We start from the raw sequence: 19,295 nt of genomic DNA on the forward strand, positions 1-19,295 counted from the left end.
AAATAAGAATGAAAAATCTTATGTATTCATTTATTTATAGATTATTATAATATTTTTATTTAATTCTTTAGTTATTTTAATTTTTATTAATTATTTATTAATAAAAACTGTTACACTGTCATAATGAAATTTAATATTAATAATTTTCATATAAATGAATAAAATAAACGCGAATTATTCAAAAATTGCTTCTTGAAACCAGTTTATTAAAGAAAACAGCTAATATGGACGTCATATTTCAAAATAATTAGTTTACTTAAATGAAAAAAAAAAATTATATTCATAAGTCGTTGACTTATAAATATAAGCTATGAAAAGAAGACAATGTATACTAAAATAAATTTTGTTAAGAAATGATGGTGGAAACGAAGGGTTGCTCATAAATTATGAACTTTTCAAAAATTTTCTTTACACCATTTAGCAGATACAATAAAACAATATAATTTTTGTTTAAACTATTTTTATGTATCTTTCATTGTTATTGAGATATTTTACAAAAAATTATAATTTCAAATTTTTCTTAAAGTATAATTTTCTAAAATCGAATTCCTTTAAAACCGAATTATAGTACAAAAATATATGGTAGTTACATACTTCACTTATATCTCCTTTTTTGAATTTCCGGGTTATCTATTCTTTCTTATAACTAAGCAAATAAAACAGAATCAGAATTGTCACTCCTATGTTCACGAAATAACATTGTGAAATTGTAAAAAAACTATTATTATATATTATTTTATATTTACTGTATAACTAACAAAAATAGTATAGTTATTATATTTAATGTGTTTATATACTATAAATGATTCCACAAAGATATAAACATCCTCGGTAGTATAGTGGTTAGTATCCCCGCCTGTCACGCGGGAGACCGGGGTTCGATTCCCCGCCGGGGAGGAAATAATTTTTTTATTATTTCCATGCTTATTTTTTATTAGTTTCATATTTTGTACTCACTTTTACTTTTTCTTTTTTAAATAAATATTTATGTAAATTGAGCTAAATTCACAGCTAGATATATAAAAATAAGTGTATGTACATAGTTAAGCATGTATACGTACGCATAATGTGTGATGTGTAAATAAGTATGGGTGTGCATAAGTATGCATGTAATATGTGCATATATGTAAATATGCTGCAAATATATGTTTGAAATATATATGCGAATGGGCGCACGTACATATATATCCATTTATAAATATATAATCTAAAGTTAAACATATATAAAAATTAAAAATTATACCTAAAAACAAAAATCAACTAACACCATTAATACAATTTCCAGGATTGCTTTTCTGTGTTTTACTGTGATTAGATATAGCCAAAGATAATTAGTCTTAACCCTTTCGGACGAACGCGATGTTCGCCGTGACACTCCCGCTGTACGGGGTGTCGCGCCGAAAATGCGCACATAGCACATAGTCAGTCCTTTTTTGTATGGATTTTCTTAAGCGTTAAATAAGAACTGTACTTAATAACACAATGTTTTTTCCAACAAGTATTGTTTGTAGCTTTAATATTAAGATATATATATAAAATTCTACACAGAGTTATATACAAAATTACATACAGATTATATACGAGATTATATACGAGATTATATACAGAATTATATACACAACAATTACTGTTTACTTATTTTTAGTTAATATATGATTATACATATAACGCCTAATAATATAATTGGGTGTGATATATTTTAAAACATAGATCTACACATAAACTAACACTGCAATGTTTGTATTTATATCTTAATTCCGATCTTTTGTCATTTTTACTGCAAACTACACACCTTCGGCTCCGGTTCTTTCCGTTTGATGTTTACAATGATGGAAAATGTCTCTCTGTTAGTCTCTTCGGATAATCAGTTTTTCTTCTTTGATGATTGATATAATCATTATGATATTTACCAATTATTTGTTTTATCAAGTGCAAATGAAACTTCGCCATGGATATGGTTTCGTTCTTTTTATGTTTATAAAAGCAGTACGCGTTTCATACACAAATATCAATTAGATGAAAAAAAAATTTCCGAAAAACCATGGACTGTTACATAGATGCCAGATGTATCTGGCGCTCGTCCACATAGGTCATCAGATGAATGCCGGATATATCCGGCGCTCGGCTACACAGGTCATCAGATGGTTGCCGGATACATCCGAAAAGGGTTAATATCTACATATATGTGAATCGTAAGTACTATACAATTCCTATTCCTAAGTCTATAAGCGCTCACTTCAGAACCATTAGCCTAAGTTATTATTTTTTGTTTTGTTAACGATCTTATTTTATTATGTTTGTAAATTATTATAAAATACTTTTTGACCTTTTTGACAGTAAATAAATGTATTAAAAAAAATTAATAAAAAAGAAGCAAGTAGTTAGTACCTCTAGGGGGACTTAAAAATTATTTTTATCCTCTTTTTCTCATTTAAAAAAAATTTTTATTTTTTTACATTTTTATATTTCTATTTCCTTTCACTAATAACTTAAGAGTGTTTACCACCCTTGATTTTTTAATGGTTTACGTCATCAATAGACGTAATTCTTGATTGATTTTAACTAACAAGGTTTCATTTTAAAAACGAAGGTTTAATCTACGACGCCCTTCCAGAAAATTTTTCAAAAAGCTTTATTTTATTCGAAAAAAAAATCGTGCTAAAAAATGGTATTTTTCAAGAATAGCTTATGCACAAATAAAAAGCTTTTGCAAAAGACCACCGAAAGGGCGTTGTAGATTAAACCTCCGTCTTTAAAATGAAACGTTGTTCATCAAAATTGATTAAGAATTACATCTGTTCTCCCTGATAGTGTAAATGCTATTTTCGATATTTTTCGCGAAGAACATTTTTAGTATTGTGGCGAAATTTGCAGCAAACAAGATGTAGCTCGTACCCCACTACTAATTTTCATATATATTTAAATAGTGTATGTTTTATATCCGTGAAGTAGCGATTATTTGCTTGGTTCGTGCGTAAATAGCTGATGCTAAAATTTTTGGAACATTTTCATATATAAAGAAATGGGTTTCATGATGCTCGCACGGAGAAACTCACTCAATCATTTTAATGAACTTTGGTCATATGATTCTATCGCAAAAATAAAGAAATACGTATCCAATTGTTTATATCAAGGAATATGAGTTTAAAATATTGTTAAATTTTGGAAAAATTTGTAGTTTCTTTTAGACTTTATAAACTAAAAAGGAAGATTCTGTAAGTAATACGTAGTAGATTGACAAGCGTCCAGATTCGTAGTTCAGGAATTCTAGGTGTTTCAAAGCTAACAAAATTCCGGTGATTTTTTTTTTATCGTATCGATATAAAAAAAAGTAATGAACTAATTTACTCTTTTCTCCTTATTTGATAATTTAGTAAGGGGTTACTATCCAATCTTTTATATTTATTTCCTCCAGTGATGGCTGACGTGAATTTTACGGTAATCTGAGCTAAATGGGACATAACAGCAATTTTGTTTAATGTCAAATGCATATAAAGTATATACATTTATCAATTATTTTTTCAAAAATAACAATTAGTGAATATATATATTCTATATTATTTTTAATAAATATCAAAACATGAGTTCGTTTTTATATTTTTTACGAGATTTTTCTCCCAGCGCTATTTTGATATTGTTCCATCTGTAGTAGTTCATTTCATATTATTACTATTACTATTATTATTACTATGATAATAATATGTAATCTAATAATATAGTAAAAAAAATAGTAAAAAAAAGAAGAAATAGAGAATATACTTATATTGTATAAATCGTGACACATATGATGACGGTAATTTATGATAACCAAAAAATTCAAAATATATCATTTTAGGCGGTAGTTAGACGCGCAAATTTTCAACAAATCGTGTCCTTGATAATTTTGACGCATGGCCGCCCATCTAATACAAACGCATCTGAACAAAAATTTCTTTTGTTTTCGTCCCTTATGTTTCTCTTTATCTTTATTTTATGATCGTAATGCATTTGTTTCTACAATTACATGATCAGTGGAAGCTAATTGGCTTTACTATCACAATATAAAATGTATTAAATAATATCCAAATATATATAAATAATATTTAAGTACCTTTTTATTATTATTGTTATATTATATTATATGACATTATATTATATTATTATTATTATTATTATTATTATTATCAGTAACAGTAATAGTAACAAATTATTATTAATAGTAATAATAGTCGAAGTAGTATAGAATGGACTAATCCTACAGGAGCAACCACGTAAGAAAGTGCTAGTAGTTCCATTTCATAGGTAATGTGGAAATGAACTCATGTTTTAATTTATATTAAAACAATATAATATATAAGTATTCACTAATTATTTTTAAGAAAATATTGGACAAATTCTTATTTTTGTCACAGATTTTTATACTAATTCTTATATGTATCAACTATATTTATTATTTTCTATGCATTTATTGTAAATCAAATGTGTACCGACATCGTATCTAGCATTAATCTTTACAAGATGCACGCTACCATCAACGAAAGATATACATATGAGAGACCGAAAAGTATGCGTTCAGTCTATTATCATTACTTACTCTACTCAACGAAACCAAATGTTATATACATAAGAGAGGGAAATAACAAAACAAACTTCTACACCAATACGATGGAGGCATAAAGGGACGGCGTTTTCCGCTTGTATCGTAATTCATATTTTGTCCATACCTGTCGTTGAAGTCACATACGCTTTGAACAAAAGGTAGTGAACACCATTAACCAAATAACAAATCATTTATGAAAAATTCATTATACCTAGTGCTAAGAAATGTACCTATCTCAATTCAAAAAAAATCAAAAAAGAATGTTTGGATGTTAAAACTAAGATGATTGAAATTGGGCAAGGAAATTATTAGACAGGGTTACAGAAGAAAAAACCAAAATGTGTTGTAGATTGATGCTGTAAATAAAGTCAATATAATTTTAAGCACAATCAATTTTAAGTAAGGAAAACTATAAAGTTTTTTAGTAGAGAAGCTTCTTTTTTCACTTAGATTTATCCTTAGATTTATCAACATATAATGAAAACTCCCTTTTTTTTATACAAAAAATGAACTTTAATCAATTATGTATTTTTCATTTTGTCCAATGACCTTTTGCCATCTTTCTGGCAACTTCATGATTTTGCGTTCATAGATCTTCTTTTTAACTAAACTGAACCAAGTGTGATTTCAAATCATCATTATTATTGAAAATTTCACCATTCAAAAAATTTTAAAATAAATGATAATCTGAGTTATATGGGGGATGCGACATCACTTCCACGAGTTAAAGATATTTGAGGCCTTGTATTATCTTGGTGGAATAAGATTCTTTTGTGATTTGCCAATTCTGGCCGTTTTTCTTTGATTGTTTCCTCTAGTTTCATTAGTTGTTGACAAGGAACATATGAATTAATAAGTTTGGTTCTTAAAAGCAGCTCAAAATACATAACATCTTTGTAATCCTACCAATTTGACAATATGATCTTTTTTTGATGCAATTAACCTTTCAATATGGTTGGTTCATCACGCTTAGACCATGACCATTTCCAATTGTTTCCGTTGTGACGATCCATTTTTATATAATCAATCGATATATCGATAAAGTACACAATATGCAATAAAGTATTTCGTTCGCAATGTCTTCAATTTTATTAAATATTCAAAACGTGTATCGCCGATCACCATAATAAAATCTTTTTTCAGTGGTACGTAGAAAATTCTAGAGTAGATTCGATATATTTCGTTGAATGTATAGGATGGTATTTCGGTTAATAAAATTATTAGTTGGGTTAACAAAATTATTAATTTATCAAATAATTTGACCGAAGAATCATATTTTGATTTATTTAAGAACTAGATTTATTGTTCATAGATTTCATTCGAAATTACATTTCATTCAAAATAAAAAGTGTTTTTTCAACACAATATAGAGCTTGTCCACAAAACGTGCAACTCCAACACGGTAATTTTTAAACTAGCATTTTTCCAATCATTTACACTCTTTTATTTTTTCTTCTATAGAAATATTTACAATTCATAATATGCGCCATCTAACTAACTTCATTAGGAGAATTTGAATAACACATAGTCGAAAAAGACCGTCAGATTACACCGAATATACTGCAAAATATTTAATTTTGATTTATTTGAGCAAAGATTTTATTATCGCATGGAAGTCAGAATATTTAATAAAAAATAATTTGTCTTCCAGCTGAAACTTTAAAATGCATTTTCTCATAAACAATTGATTCAAAATGTAAAAAAATAGTACCATTATAAAAAGAATTAAAAAATCTTTCTAATGATACGTCACTTGACTCATGTTACCATTTAAAATTTTTAGAGGATTGTTATCCCCCCTCCCCCAAAAGTTAGTCCAGAATAAGTAAATTTATAACGATTTTCCTCCTCTCTTATAGACAAAATCAGCGTTTTTCGAAAAAATCCCTAGATTTTATAATAATTCTGGTGAAAATTTTTATATAAAGATATACAGTATATATAATGATATACAGATATAAAGATATACAGTAGAAATTTTTAATAAAGATATAAAATAGATATGTTTAATTTATCTAACCTAAGAAAAAATAGCCGTAGACCATTTTGATTAATATAAGTGCCATTAACTTTAATTAACAATTAATTTAATCAGCAGACTAGACAATAAGAAAACTTTTAATATCGTTTTTAACTTATATTTTCGTGATATCAATAATCAATTTAAAATTGTGTACATAGTATGCATTAATTCGCAAGTTATCAAAAAAAGTAACTAGCCAATTCGACTATTACGCTAAAAATCTTCGGAAGTATAAATTGACGTGAAATTATCTTATTCCACGATAAAGTCAGATCTCATATTGAGATTTGGCTGTTATTATCAGGGTTAGAGTGAAAAATTCTCCCATCTTACGTACCAAATATTGTTCCATTTGACTTTCATTTATTCAAATCGGTGCAACGTGGCTTATCTAATACACAATTTGCTAATGCCAAGAAAAATGTCCAAAGATGAGTCAATAATTTTATTGATTCGAAAGCGATGTATCATTTTTTAATAATTATCTGACAGACAATTACAATTGTGTGGAAAGTGATGACAAATATTTTGATTAAAATGATTGTGTCTGTATATTTTTTGTTACTTTTAATTAAATAAATATATTTAAAAATCCGACGAACTTTTGCAAACATTTAATATCAAATTCGAGATTTCTTTTGCAATTTTAAATATGCAGAAACACATAAAAATATGATGTTCCTATCGATATTTTAACAATCGGCAGGAAAATATATTATTTTAAATTCATTATATTAAAATCGCAAATTGTTACTAAATTCATTTTTTTTTTGGTTATATATAGGTATATTTATTTACGTAATGAAATAAATATTACATCGATCAAATTTAGTTTTAATTTATTGATTGTATTAATTGAATTTTGTGCATACTAATTATAGCTTTATTTTATAGAAAATGCACTGTATGTTTTTTCAAGAAATTGATATAATAAGATAATAAAGTAACAGAGGATATGTTTTTTAAATAAAACAAAATTCTAAAATTTTTATCATTTTTTACGTAGTTATGTCCAAAAATTAATAAATAAAAGTATGAGGTTTATTATTATCAATTTTATAAAGTGATCAATTTGTGTGTTGTGTATATTTCCAAATGATATGTCAACTCCATTTGTGTCTGAAAGAAAAATTTTACTTATATTAACTATTTACTTTTATAATATTAAATGAAAATGTGATTTACATGCTACATTTAAAAAATATATTCTAGAATTTTAAAGAACTGTACTTATCCAATTAATATGAAGGTAAGGAACGTAGGATTTTAAACTTTTTATTTTTCTCTCTCTACGTTCCCTCACCGTAATCATAATATTGCAGTGCTTCTGTAGGTTCTTCCTCATCACACTCTTCAGTAACAGTAACAGATCTGACTCTGATATTTTCTTTTCTCAAATGTTGTTTCTGCTTCTTACTCACGTAAGGGAATATGACACGATTGAAACTTGCCAGATGAGCCTTTGGTCCAATGCTTTGATGTCCAAACTAGAAAAACCAGGAAAGAAACAAGTAAATACTAACCATAATCATGGTATTCGACGGTTGACTCCGTGTCGGTAACCTCGTCGTCCTCTTCCTCCTCTTCAGCATTATTGTTCTCATCTTCCGGTGCAGGTTCGTCGCTAATCTCATAGTCTTCATCTTCTTCATCATCATCATCATCATCATCATCATCATCATCATCATCATCATCATTTTTGTTTTCATTCATGATTGAATCTTTATGTCTCGCATATCCCTGATAAGCAAATTTGCCTCCTTGTGCACTATAATCCATATTTCCATATCCATATCCATGATCTATGTTTTGCAGAAGGTGGCGACGCAACGATTTCATAGATTTTATATATTTTGATGTTACTAATAGGATCTCTTCTTTAGAAAATAATTTTGTCAAATTTTATTAATTCCAGATATTTTATTTTTTACAAATGGTACACTAGTATTGTTATTAAGTACCTTTAAAATCATTATTATAATAAACTTCATTGCTTTTCTGGTTATGGTCACTCAATTCTTCTTCGAAAATGTATGTACATATATTTTTTTGAATGTAATCATCAATGGGAAGATATTCTGTAAAACGTACTATTGTCTTGACATTATTGTTAGATGCAAGTTTACAGATATATTTCATGAAACTTATTGGACAGCTAGAAGAGATAGAATCGTTAAGTTTTCGAGATTGTCGAATTTATAAAAAATATTTTTATAAAAGACAAACTCACTAAAATAATCCTGGATCAATGTAATTTATAATATTTTTTTCTCTATAAAAAAAGAAATAAAATAAAAAAAAAGAAAAACAGACAAACTTAAAGGATAAATATTTGTATGTCAACTAAATTCTATTTACGTTATTCGATTGTAACACAAAGATATTATCAATACTAGTTCTTTTCCACAGTTGTTATAATTTGGAGGTAACCGAAAAAATGAATTTGAAGTAACAACGGGCATCATAAATGTCCAAAGTCCTATATCTTTGCAAAACTGGAATTAAAGCTTTATTTTTATTTTTTTCTCTCGCTTGAAATTTTATGTCTTTTGTTTGACATCCATAAAACAGTATACCAGTTGTTTTTGATGGCAATTAACATCACATCTTGTAGTACGAATACCATTTATCATTACGATAAAACATCGGACAATTTTGTGGACATTGCCAGGAATACAAAAAGATTTTAGTAATAAATCGTTGAAATATAAAGGAAATTCTAAAATAATACATTGATTTTAATAAATGAAACACAATCCTTCAAGAAGTAGTAAATACTTTTAATAACTATTAATACCCTCTGGTTTTTGCAATTGCTGGTCATCTGCAATTATCATGCAACAATTAAAAACAGGAGTTTTTATATTTAGTAATGCTATGTTGCACCATTTTTGATGGCCTTTCAAATTTGTCTTAATTGTATATGTTGTACCCTCTGTGAATATATAGTTAGATTTTCTGAATTTTCTTAATTCCAATGAACATAAATTCTCAAAATTTAAAATCGAACAATTGCATAATTCGAAAAATAATTTTATCACGTAATAACTATCAATGATCTTTATTATAAATGGTGAATCATTTAACTCTACAAAAACCTAAATAATGAAACAAATATAGAATTAAACTAAACTTCTTTAGTATTTTAAATATTCCAGATAATTTAAATTAATTTCTTACAGTATAAAAACTTTCTCTGTTCTCTAAAAAAGCATAATACTCTACTTGTAAAGGTCGAATCCAAAAGGTTATATCATAATTCGATAACTGATATGTTTCTTGTGATACAGTAGGGAATTGATCCCCATCGTTCCCGAGTATATCATTACTCCGACGAATTTTACCACGGGATAGAATAAGGAAAGTTAGTAAGAATGTAAAGATAAACATAGCCTTTGTATTGACATCAAAGAGCTTAACAGATCACTGTCATGCTTTTATCAAAACATCTGCAGCCGTTAATTCTTCACATAATTTGATTAATGTTAATCGCAGTAATGATAATCGATTATACATATGTAATGATAGAATAAATCATATATATATATATGATATATATATATATATATATCATATATATATATATATACAATATATATATATATATGATTTATTGTCCCATATTTATAAATATATAACTAATACTATTTAAAAAAATATTATTTTGAAAATATGATTTTTATAATCGATGTGTTATGTTCTATAAAAAAATTAGTGTTTTATAAAATTCAAGAAAAATCATAATTAGAACGATCACGTCATTATATCTTCAAATTAATTTTAAAAATCGATGGAAAATATCATAATGAGAATTATAATACGGAAAAAGTCATAGTTAATAATAAAAAAAAATTAATTAAATAACTATCTAAAAATGATCGAACGTTAATAAAATTACTATCGTTGATTTGTGTTTTCTGTGCAGATCGTAACGCGCTCTATCGACAAGGTCGTGAACCAAAGGAAATCCGTTTCGACCAGTTCCAGATCAGTTGCAAATTAGTCGTTCTTCGACTTCTCGTGAAACTGGAGTGTTCCGTAGATCTCGATAGAAATTTTTGAACGTTTTTGAGGTTAGAGAAAAGAGAGTGTTATTTCGCGATCTTTATGAGTGATAACGAAGTCAAAATGAAGAGTGAGATCGACGTGCGAATGTACATAAATACAAAGAACGTATCGTCAAGGTGTGAGGTCAGAACTAAGTGTAAGAACAATGACGATGAATCGTGATCTTAGTGGTTGGCCTTGTCCACTCCAACAATCGTCGTCGTCGTCGTCATCGTCATCGTCGTCAGCCTTTCGTCGCTGTCGCCGCCGTTTTCGTTTTAACAGCGGTGCAACGGTCGACGAAGAAGAGTTGGCAGAGGAAGAGAAGGGGAGAGGGGGGAAGAGGAGCGACAGCAACATTAGTATTAGTAATAGTAATAGTAATAGCAGTAGTAGCAGCAGCAGCAGCAACAGCAGCAGCAACAACAACAATAACAACAGCAACAGCAGCAGTAGGAGACGAGAAAAATACGATAGTGGTAGAAGAAAAAGAGAAAACGAAGGACGGTGACGCGGGTGTCGACGATCTCGTGGAATGGCAGCGGCCCTGAAAAAAAACCATTCGCGGAGAAGATTGGCCGCCTTGACATTCCTCTCGAACATATCTCTCGATGGAAGTCATCGTGATACGAAACTGGCTCTCCTTTCGCGCAAGCCCACTTTTGGTGGGGCTGCTGGAATCGCAGGAGAAAGAAGGGGTGGTGGGGAACACGCGCGAACTTTGAGCGACGGCGGCGAAGCCCGCCGACGAAGCTCGACACCGAGATTTGAATTCGAGGATTCGTTCGAGGAAACTAGCTCGCCTTTATTATTGTCATCGAGACAGCGTATTGCTCTTGACAGTTCGACGACTATCGATCAAGATGAAAAACAAAGTCAACGACGAGAATGTCCTTCTGGTGCTGATTCCTCATCCTCGCCTCGCGATTCGTATAAACAAATTCATCGTGCGAACAGTGCGAGACACAGGGATTCGATTGGTTCGGACGAATCTCTCATTCCCGCTAAGGCGGCTGTGGCTGCATTTCTCGAACAAGAGAGAAACTATCCGCATTTACCCTCTTCCGGATTGCACACCGGTTCCTTTAGAGAACGGTAAAATCCTTCTTTTTTCCTCATTCTTCTCTCTCCTCCTCCCCTCTCCTCCTTTTTCATCGTATGTCACCCTTTAAACTTTTTTCACCGACTCGTTATATAAGATACATCTATCTTCATCAATTATCTAATCCAGACTATGGTAATCTTCAGTCGATAGCTGATGGTTTTGACGATAGTCAACAATAATCATCATTTTTCCTTGTATCTCTCATAAAACTCGCCGATCAATTTTAACAAATAAAAACAAAGTTATATCAGATATGTATTTTGAGAATAGTTGATCGAAATATAGCTAATTGTACATCGTTCTTTTTTCTTTTTTTTTATTTTCAATAAAAAAGTCGAAGTTATAGATTTCAATGTATTTTTTCGATCATATTAATTTATAAATGCGATTGTTTATTGTAAATATAAGTTTGTTGTATACTCGATCGAAGAACTTAACGGCATTTATAATGCACTCGAAGTCTTACATAATTTACAAATTCTATTACACGCGTATCGTATTATACAACGCGATGATACATTTAAGAAGAAAAAGAAAAGAAAAGGAAAAAGAACTATTAGGTCATTACCTATATTTAAATCTTATTATTATTGCCGAATAATTCTATTTATCGATAAACAATTTCAAAATAATTCGTTTTTATTAACAATCGAGAATTTGTAATAAAAACTTGTATTGTGAAGTCATTGAAAAATCACTGTTCCTTTGCTTGACCGGAAATAATATTATAGAAGTTAACACATTGTTGAGACCGGATGATATATACAAAAAAGTAATGCGTTTAATTACAGTTATGTTCATACAATTAAATTAAAATCTTTATTATTAAAATATTAAAAGTTAAGGAAAATTGATAATATATCAAAACTAAGCAAATATCTAATATATATATATATATATATATGTATATATATATATATATATATATCAGATATTTATATATATATAAAGAAAATTATGTCATAATAATAATAATTTAAAGAATTTGATACTTTGATAATTATGTAAGTTTCATGCATGCGCAAAAAATACGAGTATATTCGTGAGAACGGCCAACATTGTGTTAACAATAATATCTGTTAAAATTACGTGATTGATGCTGCAGCACTGGAACAACTGGCAGCGACTATTCCATGCTTGAAAGACGCGTTGGCTCATTGCAATACAAGAAACGGATAAGTCATCAGACATCGACGTTATCTGAAGATATAAAGCATCGATGCAATAGCAGTAACGAAAGCATCGGTTCGCTTCGTTCGAAGTCGCAATCAACGTCGTCTAAGGCAAAAGGAAAATCATCGTGCAATAATAGCGTGCAACAAAACGTTAATACCAATAATATACCGGAGATCACAAAAGCAATACGATTGGTACAACGACCGGCTAACAGACAAAAATTTGGAGACGACAGGCTGGTCTTGGTTTCCGATAAATATGTTCCGTTTTTGATATTCTCGACTCTTCCCTACAACAAGGGTCGTTCAAGCTGGTAAATAAACAAAAAAAATATATATATAAAAATAAAAATATATAATGGGAGATCGATAGAACGTATTACCTTTGAAGGGGAAATAACATCTTTAACCTTTGCACTGTTTTATCATAATACTTCGTATTGCATATTATTCGTAGGTCCGAATTGAGGAGAGATACAGGAAGAAGGAAAAACGTTTCATCGCAAAGACCTCTGTCCGCTATCAATGACACTATCGATCCTTTCGGTCTTCTCGGTATAGAAAGAGCTAAAGACGGACAGGTACTTTAACGATCAATTCTAGGTTTTTTTTTTTATTTATTATTTATTTATATAAAAGAGATTTGTTTTTCGTAGTAATTATCCACCACCTACCTCCACACATGCCCTCTTTTTTTTTTTTTTTTTAGGAAATTTCTTATGAACGATTGTTGGTGCCATCGAGACAATTTCAAAAAGAGAGAAAATTATGCTCGACCGAGAGTGAAACAATAGAATTATCTCACGTTATATCAAACAAGCATCACCCGGTACAAAGGTATTTCTTAAAGATAAAGCAGTTTTATTTTTAGAAGAATGTCTCAAGTATGTGTCCAAAGCATCTACCTCCGTTTGTATTAGCACGCACATTACGTTGCCATATTTAGAATGAATTATTATCGTTCACTAATTTCATTCGTATATCAATTATTTTATTCTATTAATATCGTGCGTTAAATAATGTTCCCCTTATCTATCCTTTTCTCACTATTATTTCTAATATCTTTATTCATAAATTTCGTGTCGGTATGTTAAATTAATAATAATATGATACATTTCACACATAATCACATCCTATAACGTCGCTTCTAAATCATCTTTTTGCAGGACAAAAACTATAACATGGAACTTGGATCACACGAAATGGTAAAAGTTATTTAAAAAAAAAAAAAAAAAATAATAAAATAAAATAATAAAATAAAAGAAAAAAAATATATATATATATAAAATAAAAATACAATTATGGAAAAAGCAAGCTAGGATTGTTAGTAAAATTTAGTTTATTTTGCACGACGTGTGCTTGGTGTAGGCCAGTCGTAATGTTAATACAGTACTATACCTTTAACACATTCCGTGCCAATCTGATTTTTGGACACTTTCCTTTCAGGCCGTTTAGGCTGTACGCTCCACGCTTTATGATTAAATAGTTTTGCTTCTAATGTATGCCTTACAATCTATATAGTAATACAAAGATCATAATTATCAAGTAAAGGGTATAGAGTTTAAGATGCATAAGACAACAAAGCAATAAATTTAATTTTCAAGAAATTATTTTAATAATTATGTGGTTTTATTCTTTTTACAATAAGAATTGCAAATGGCTTGAACGGAAAGTTCAATGTGTGGCACATACACCCCACACAGCACGGAACGTGTTAACTATAAATATATATGTATAAAATACCTTATTATGGATCTTATTTTATGTTTGTTTTTAAGTTTATATTATTCGTTCGTCGACAGAAAATAGACAGGCGGGAAGAGGGAATAATAAATTTCATAGTATTTAAAAACTATCGATAATTGCAAAATAAAAAAATCAAAGATCACTTGTGTCGAACTTTGGAGTTTTGATTAGCCGATTATAGAATATTTTTATCTAACAAAACGAAATAATTGCTTATAATTAAAAAAACATTTATGAGTATTTGGATCAACATACATTGAATATAAGGACTTTCATTTTATATCTAGCTTAGATAATAATAAAACGATCGAATATTTATTACCGGCTACAGGATAATTTAATGATGATGACATTTGATTATTTTAAAATGAAAAAATAAGTCTTAACTCATTTACATATCTTATCGCATTAATATTTTCTTTCATTTGCACGTTATTTGCACAGCAGATTAGTGGATCCAAAAGCCATCGACGATTACGCTTTACCATACTTCTTTATTTTTATTTTTATTTTTATTTATTTATTTATTTTTTTTTTTTTCTTTTTTGTAAATATATATATTCTCCATGTGTGTGTGTGTGTGTGTGTGTGTGTGTGTGTGTGCGCGCGCGCGCGCGCGCGTGTGTGTGTATTACACACGTGCTATTTAGAGTAGTTCACTGTTATTGTTATTTTTTCTATCTGCATTATATATTTTACTATGCATGTTAGTAGATATTTGTAATTTTATAAGAGTACATAAATCTCATAATTATTAATATTTTTGTATTATTATTTATTACAGGTGTCTTTCATACGACACGGCAACACATCGTTTACAACACAATGCTCCGGAATCTCCTCCATTGTCTTTTGGTGCCGATCCTATCAATAAATGTATATAATAATATATGATCTATTTGATATTAAAAATGATTGATTTCTAATTAAAATTTCTAATTGTTTTGTAAATAATTTATTTAGTTTATGATTGGGACGAACAATCCGTGCAGTATAATCCAAATTTGTTAGATGATCCAGAGCTTATTGCAGGAAAACATAGAACTCTACTCACTTTTACATCATACATGGTATTTATATTTATTATTTGTTTATCTATGTATAGTGTAAATGAATGTTTTTTAACATTATAGTATTATGTTATTTCTTTTATAGGCATCGGTGATTGATTATGTCAAACCTTCCGATTTGAAAAAGGAATTAAATGACAAATTTAAAGAGAAGTTTCCGCATATAGAACTAACGCTCAGTAAATTACGTAGGTATGTATTAAATATTTTTAACTTTTTATTGTACCTTATGTAAAATATCCTTGAAACGGTACAAATATCTTCAAATAAATTTTAACTTATAGTTTAAAGCGAGAGATGCGTAAGATAGCGAAGACGGAATATGGGATAGATATGTTGACCGTAGCGATGGCTTATGTATACTTTGAAAAATTAATTCTTCGTAATATTGTGACTAAACAAACACGAAAATTATGCGCGGGTGCTTGTTTGCTTCTTGCAGCAAAATTAAATGACGTTAAGGGTGATGTTTTGAAATCATTGATCGAGGTATTCATTTTTATTGTTACGTTTATTTAATCGTTTATATATTAACAATTTATATAAAAACATTTTACAGAGGATAGAAAGTGTATTCCGCTTGAATCGTAAGGATCTGATTACATCCGAATTTGCTGTACTCGTCGCATTAGAATTTGGCTTACATCTTCCAAATTGGGAAATATTTCCTCATTATCAACGTTTGATATACGAATCTTGACCTTCCTTTTCATCCTTCTTCATGCACAGACGTCAAACATTATCTTCTTAATCGTGCAAGAAGTTGAAGAGAGATATGTACATTACAAAAGTTTAACCGTTATCATTAACGCTAGGTACAAAGAAAGAAGAAAGAGATTTAAGTTAAATCTTTAAAAAAGAACATTAGTATGCATAAACAGCGATAACACGCTATCTGTAACAATTATACATCAATGTGATATTGGAATCGTAATAGATAAAAGTAGGAATAAGTCACGAAATCTTCATTCTTACGAATGCATGAATCTAAAGAGCTCATGAATTTAAAACAACGTAATGAAAGAAAGGCATTTTTACAGGAGAAAAATAAAAATATAAGCTCAACTCAATATTTTAGTTTTTATTTTATAGTCATATCATTGCAACGAATTTATTTTGCTACGCGAATTATAAATATTCACGAATGAATAATAAAAGAGATAAATGAAACTCTTTAGGTTGTATTCTGATGAAGGTCAACAAATTCCGGAGATTTAATGTTATATAATGAAATAATTTTAGAATATCATTCTTTTTTGAAATTTAAATTGATAAATACACTGATCTTAAGATAATACAAAAACTAACACGACATAGATCTCGTAATTGATGCAGTCGTGATCAAATTTTATTATTTACATTCAGTTAATTTGAACTTAAAATTTAATTATTACATAATTATCTCCCACTGTAATTTTATTTTTAATTGTTTTAGTGACAGGGTTATACAGATGGGATTATCGCGAATATTTCACAATTATTGGTGTAGTTCTTAAAATGAAATGTTTAGTTTTTATTTTGAGATTGATAGTCAATAAATTATAATAACAATACATTTTTAACAATACGAGCTTGAATAGTAAATTTTACGTTGTATGTAATTTTAAAGTTTTTTCGAAAATGTAATTGTAGATTTAATGATTAAAAAATTCTGCCTTTTATATTTTAAAAATAAAAACTCATTTGAAACATGATTATTTTAAATTATTTAGCAATAAAATGAAATAGTATTCAATATTTGTTTTGGTTGTATTTAAATATTTTTTATTTTATCAGGATTCTGTGCATTAGCTTGACTACCAAATTAAATATTTTTTTGACTACTTTATGTGCTTATGCACATAAAATTTCAATCATTAAGTCCAGTATTGTATAAATTTAGAATGTGCATTCTATTACTAAGGTTAATTCTAGATCATGCTTATCAAATTCAATTTAATGTGAAGAATAAGTATAGCATTTTATAAAAAAAAAAGAACATCTTTTTAATAATGCCTTATATCTATCTATTAATACCTTCACTCATGAAAATGGCAAAAATATATATGTACACCAGTTTAGTCATAGATTTCTTCAATTCTGGTTTTAATCATTTTGTCATATCCCTGATAGTTTCAATGATATTTCAGTGGACCATCTTAATTGAGCCACTATGTATATTATTGTAATGAATATTATACCAATAATTAATTATTATTAATATTTTATGTAAATATAACGTTTTTACGTGTTTAATGTTTATGTAATCCTTTCGTCTTTTGTTGCCTTGTATTTGTTAAAAAAGTGAAACTGTGTATATTCCTGAAGTAGTACTAAAAAGTAAAATAATGTAAAATGCTCTATGTAGATATAATTACGATATAATTCCAATTAAAGAATTTTTCCAAAGTGATTATTGATATTTTTTTAAGATATAAATTAGAAAATAAAGTACTTATTTTTAGAATAAGATTGTATATTTATACTTACATTTCATGCTTTTTAAATATTTATATCGATTTATATAGACGTAATTTAAAATAACTTGATGTGTGTTGATCATTTTAAGTTATGTTAATTTAGATTATGAAAAATTATTTTTTCCAAAATAATTTATATCTTTTTAACATGTTTTTTAAAGTAAAATACAGACTGGTTTAATAATTATTACTGCTTTAAATATTTTTAAATCAATGAAAATTAGAGAAAAAATTTTTTAACAAAACTTGAATTATATAAAAGGGACCATAATATGATGATAATGATTTTTTGTCAAGTTAAAATTTCGTTAATGAATTTTTCTTTAATTCTCGTGCTTTGAAATATTTAAGATAGGAATAATTAGTAAAATAGCTTGTATAATAATCTAAAGTTATGTAAATAAATTAATATGCATATAAACTATATTCATTTAATTCTACGTATACCAAATCAGGATACAACTTTCGTAAAATACTGTACTTTTAAACAAACTTACTACAAAGAAAATTTATATATCAAAAAAGGAAAAAAAGGACATTTACGAAATAAAACACAAAGGTGTAATAATATAAAATATACACTGTTAAAGAGACATGTGTATATGTGTATATACATATAAATCTTATTGGCTTAAAGATTAGACAATATGATAAACTATTTTGTAGATTTCTTCTAATATTATATTTTAATTGTTAAGAAACCTGTTATAATTTTGTAGCTATAACACGTTTGTATACTGGGAAGGATAATAAGATTAAAGATTGAGTGCTCGTAGAATTTATAATTTTCTGCAACTTTTAACAAATGAGACAGTTTAAAGATTTTTCAATTTTTATGGTTGATATCTTTTCCACTGTAGCATGATACGATCTCTATATATAAACCTATACATAAAGAACCCGATATATATCAGAACCTATATATCAGAACTGTATATTAGGATAGAAAACTTGATGTATATTACATAATATTATATTAGTAATTATTATAGCTTTTATGATCATACTTTATAAATAAGGTAATGTTGAATTATTAAGCTTCAAATTTAGCATTAACTGCAATTAGTGTTACCCAATATATATCTCGAGTG

General features: G+C 28.2%; 2 protein-coding genes and 1 non-coding gene across 7 annotated transcripts; 2 read left to right on the top strand and 1 right to left on the bottom strand.

Moving 5' to 3' along the window:
- Positions 1 to 825: 825 nt before the first annotated feature.
- Positions 826 to 897, top strand: Trnad-guc. The gene has a single exon. It is a non-coding gene; the product is annotated as a tRNA-Asp (tRNA).
- A 6,655-nt stretch (positions 898 to 7,552) lies between these two features.
- Positions 7,553 to 10,149, bottom strand: LOC124954038. Of its 4 annotated transcripts, none has more exons than XM_047506274.1 (9): positions 9,783 to 10,149; positions 9,400 to 9,700; positions 9,179 to 9,321; positions 8,961 to 9,097; positions 8,833 to 8,874; positions 8,564 to 8,757; positions 8,166 to 8,476; positions 7,906 to 8,089; positions 7,553 to 7,721 (listed from the first exon to the last, which is right to left on the bottom strand). In XM_047506274.1, the coding sequence occupies exons 1-9, from the start codon at positions 9,990 to 9,992 to the stop codon at positions 7,609 to 7,611; spliced, it is 1,635 nt and encodes a 544-aa protein (XP_047362230.1). In that variant the 5' UTR covers positions 9,993 to 10,149; the 3' UTR covers positions 7,553 to 7,608. The 4 variants fall into 4 exon arrangements, 3 of the variants coding, with proteins under 3 accessions (XP_047362230.1, XP_047362229.1, XP_047362232.1); XM_047506273.1 differs by having other exon boundaries at positions 8,166 to 8,479; positions 9,783 to 10,148; XR_007102421.1 differs by having other exon boundaries at positions 7,601 to 7,721; positions 7,833 to 8,089; positions 8,166 to 8,479; positions 9,783 to 10,148.
- Positions 10,150 to 11,184: 1,035 nt separating this feature from the next.
- Positions 11,185 to 18,137, top strand: LOC124954037 (CDK5 and ABL1 enzyme substrate 2). 2 transcript variants are annotated; one of them, XM_047506271.1, is made up of 10 exons: positions 11,185 to 11,744; positions 12,860 to 13,243; positions 13,387 to 13,510; positions 13,639 to 13,766; positions 14,096 to 14,134; positions 15,460 to 15,551; positions 15,639 to 15,745; positions 15,831 to 15,937; positions 16,030 to 16,234; positions 16,305 to 18,137. In XM_047506271.1, the coding sequence occupies exons 1-10, from the start codon at positions 11,185 to 11,187 to the stop codon at positions 16,443 to 16,445; spliced, it is 1,887 nt and encodes a 628-aa protein (XP_047362227.1). In that variant the 3' UTR covers positions 16,446 to 18,137. The 2 variants fall into 2 exon arrangements, with proteins under 2 accessions (XP_047362227.1, XP_047362228.1); XM_047506272.1 differs by lacking the exon at positions 14,096 to 14,134.
- The last annotated feature ends 1,158 nt before the right edge of the window (positions 18,138 to 19,295 follow it).

Source organism: Vespa velutina, chromosome 14 (assembly GCF_912470025.1).
Source record: "Vespa velutina chromosome 14, iVesVel2.1, whole genome shotgun sequence".
In the NCBI taxonomy this organism is placed as follows: Eukaryota; Metazoa; Arthropoda; class Insecta; order Hymenoptera; family Vespidae; genus Vespa; species Vespa velutina.

Coding starts and splice junctions, on each gene's coding strand:
- LOC124954037 (XM_047506271.1), top strand. CDS start 11,185: ATGGCAGCGGCCCTGAAAAAAAACCATTCGCGGAGAAGATTGGCCGCC. Junction 13,511..13,638: donor AAAGAGCTAAAGACGGACAG/GTACTTTAACGA, acceptor TTTTTTTTTTAG/GAAATTTCTTATGAACGATT. Junction 15,552..15,638: donor TGCCGATCCTATCAATAAAT/GTATATAATAAT, acceptor TAATTTATTTAG/TTTATGATTGGGACGAACAA.
- LOC124954038 (XM_047506273.1), bottom strand. CDS start 9,992: ATGTTTATCTTTACATTCTTACTAACTTTCCTTATTCTATCCCGTGGT. Junction 9,098..9,178: donor ATTGCCATCAAAAACAACTG/GTATACTGTTTT, acceptor CTTTAATTCCAG/TTTTGCAAAGATATAGGACT. Junction 8,758..8,832: donor ATTGATCCAGGATTATTTTA/GTGAGTTTGTCT, acceptor TATCTCTTCTAG/CTGTCCAATAAGTTTCATGA.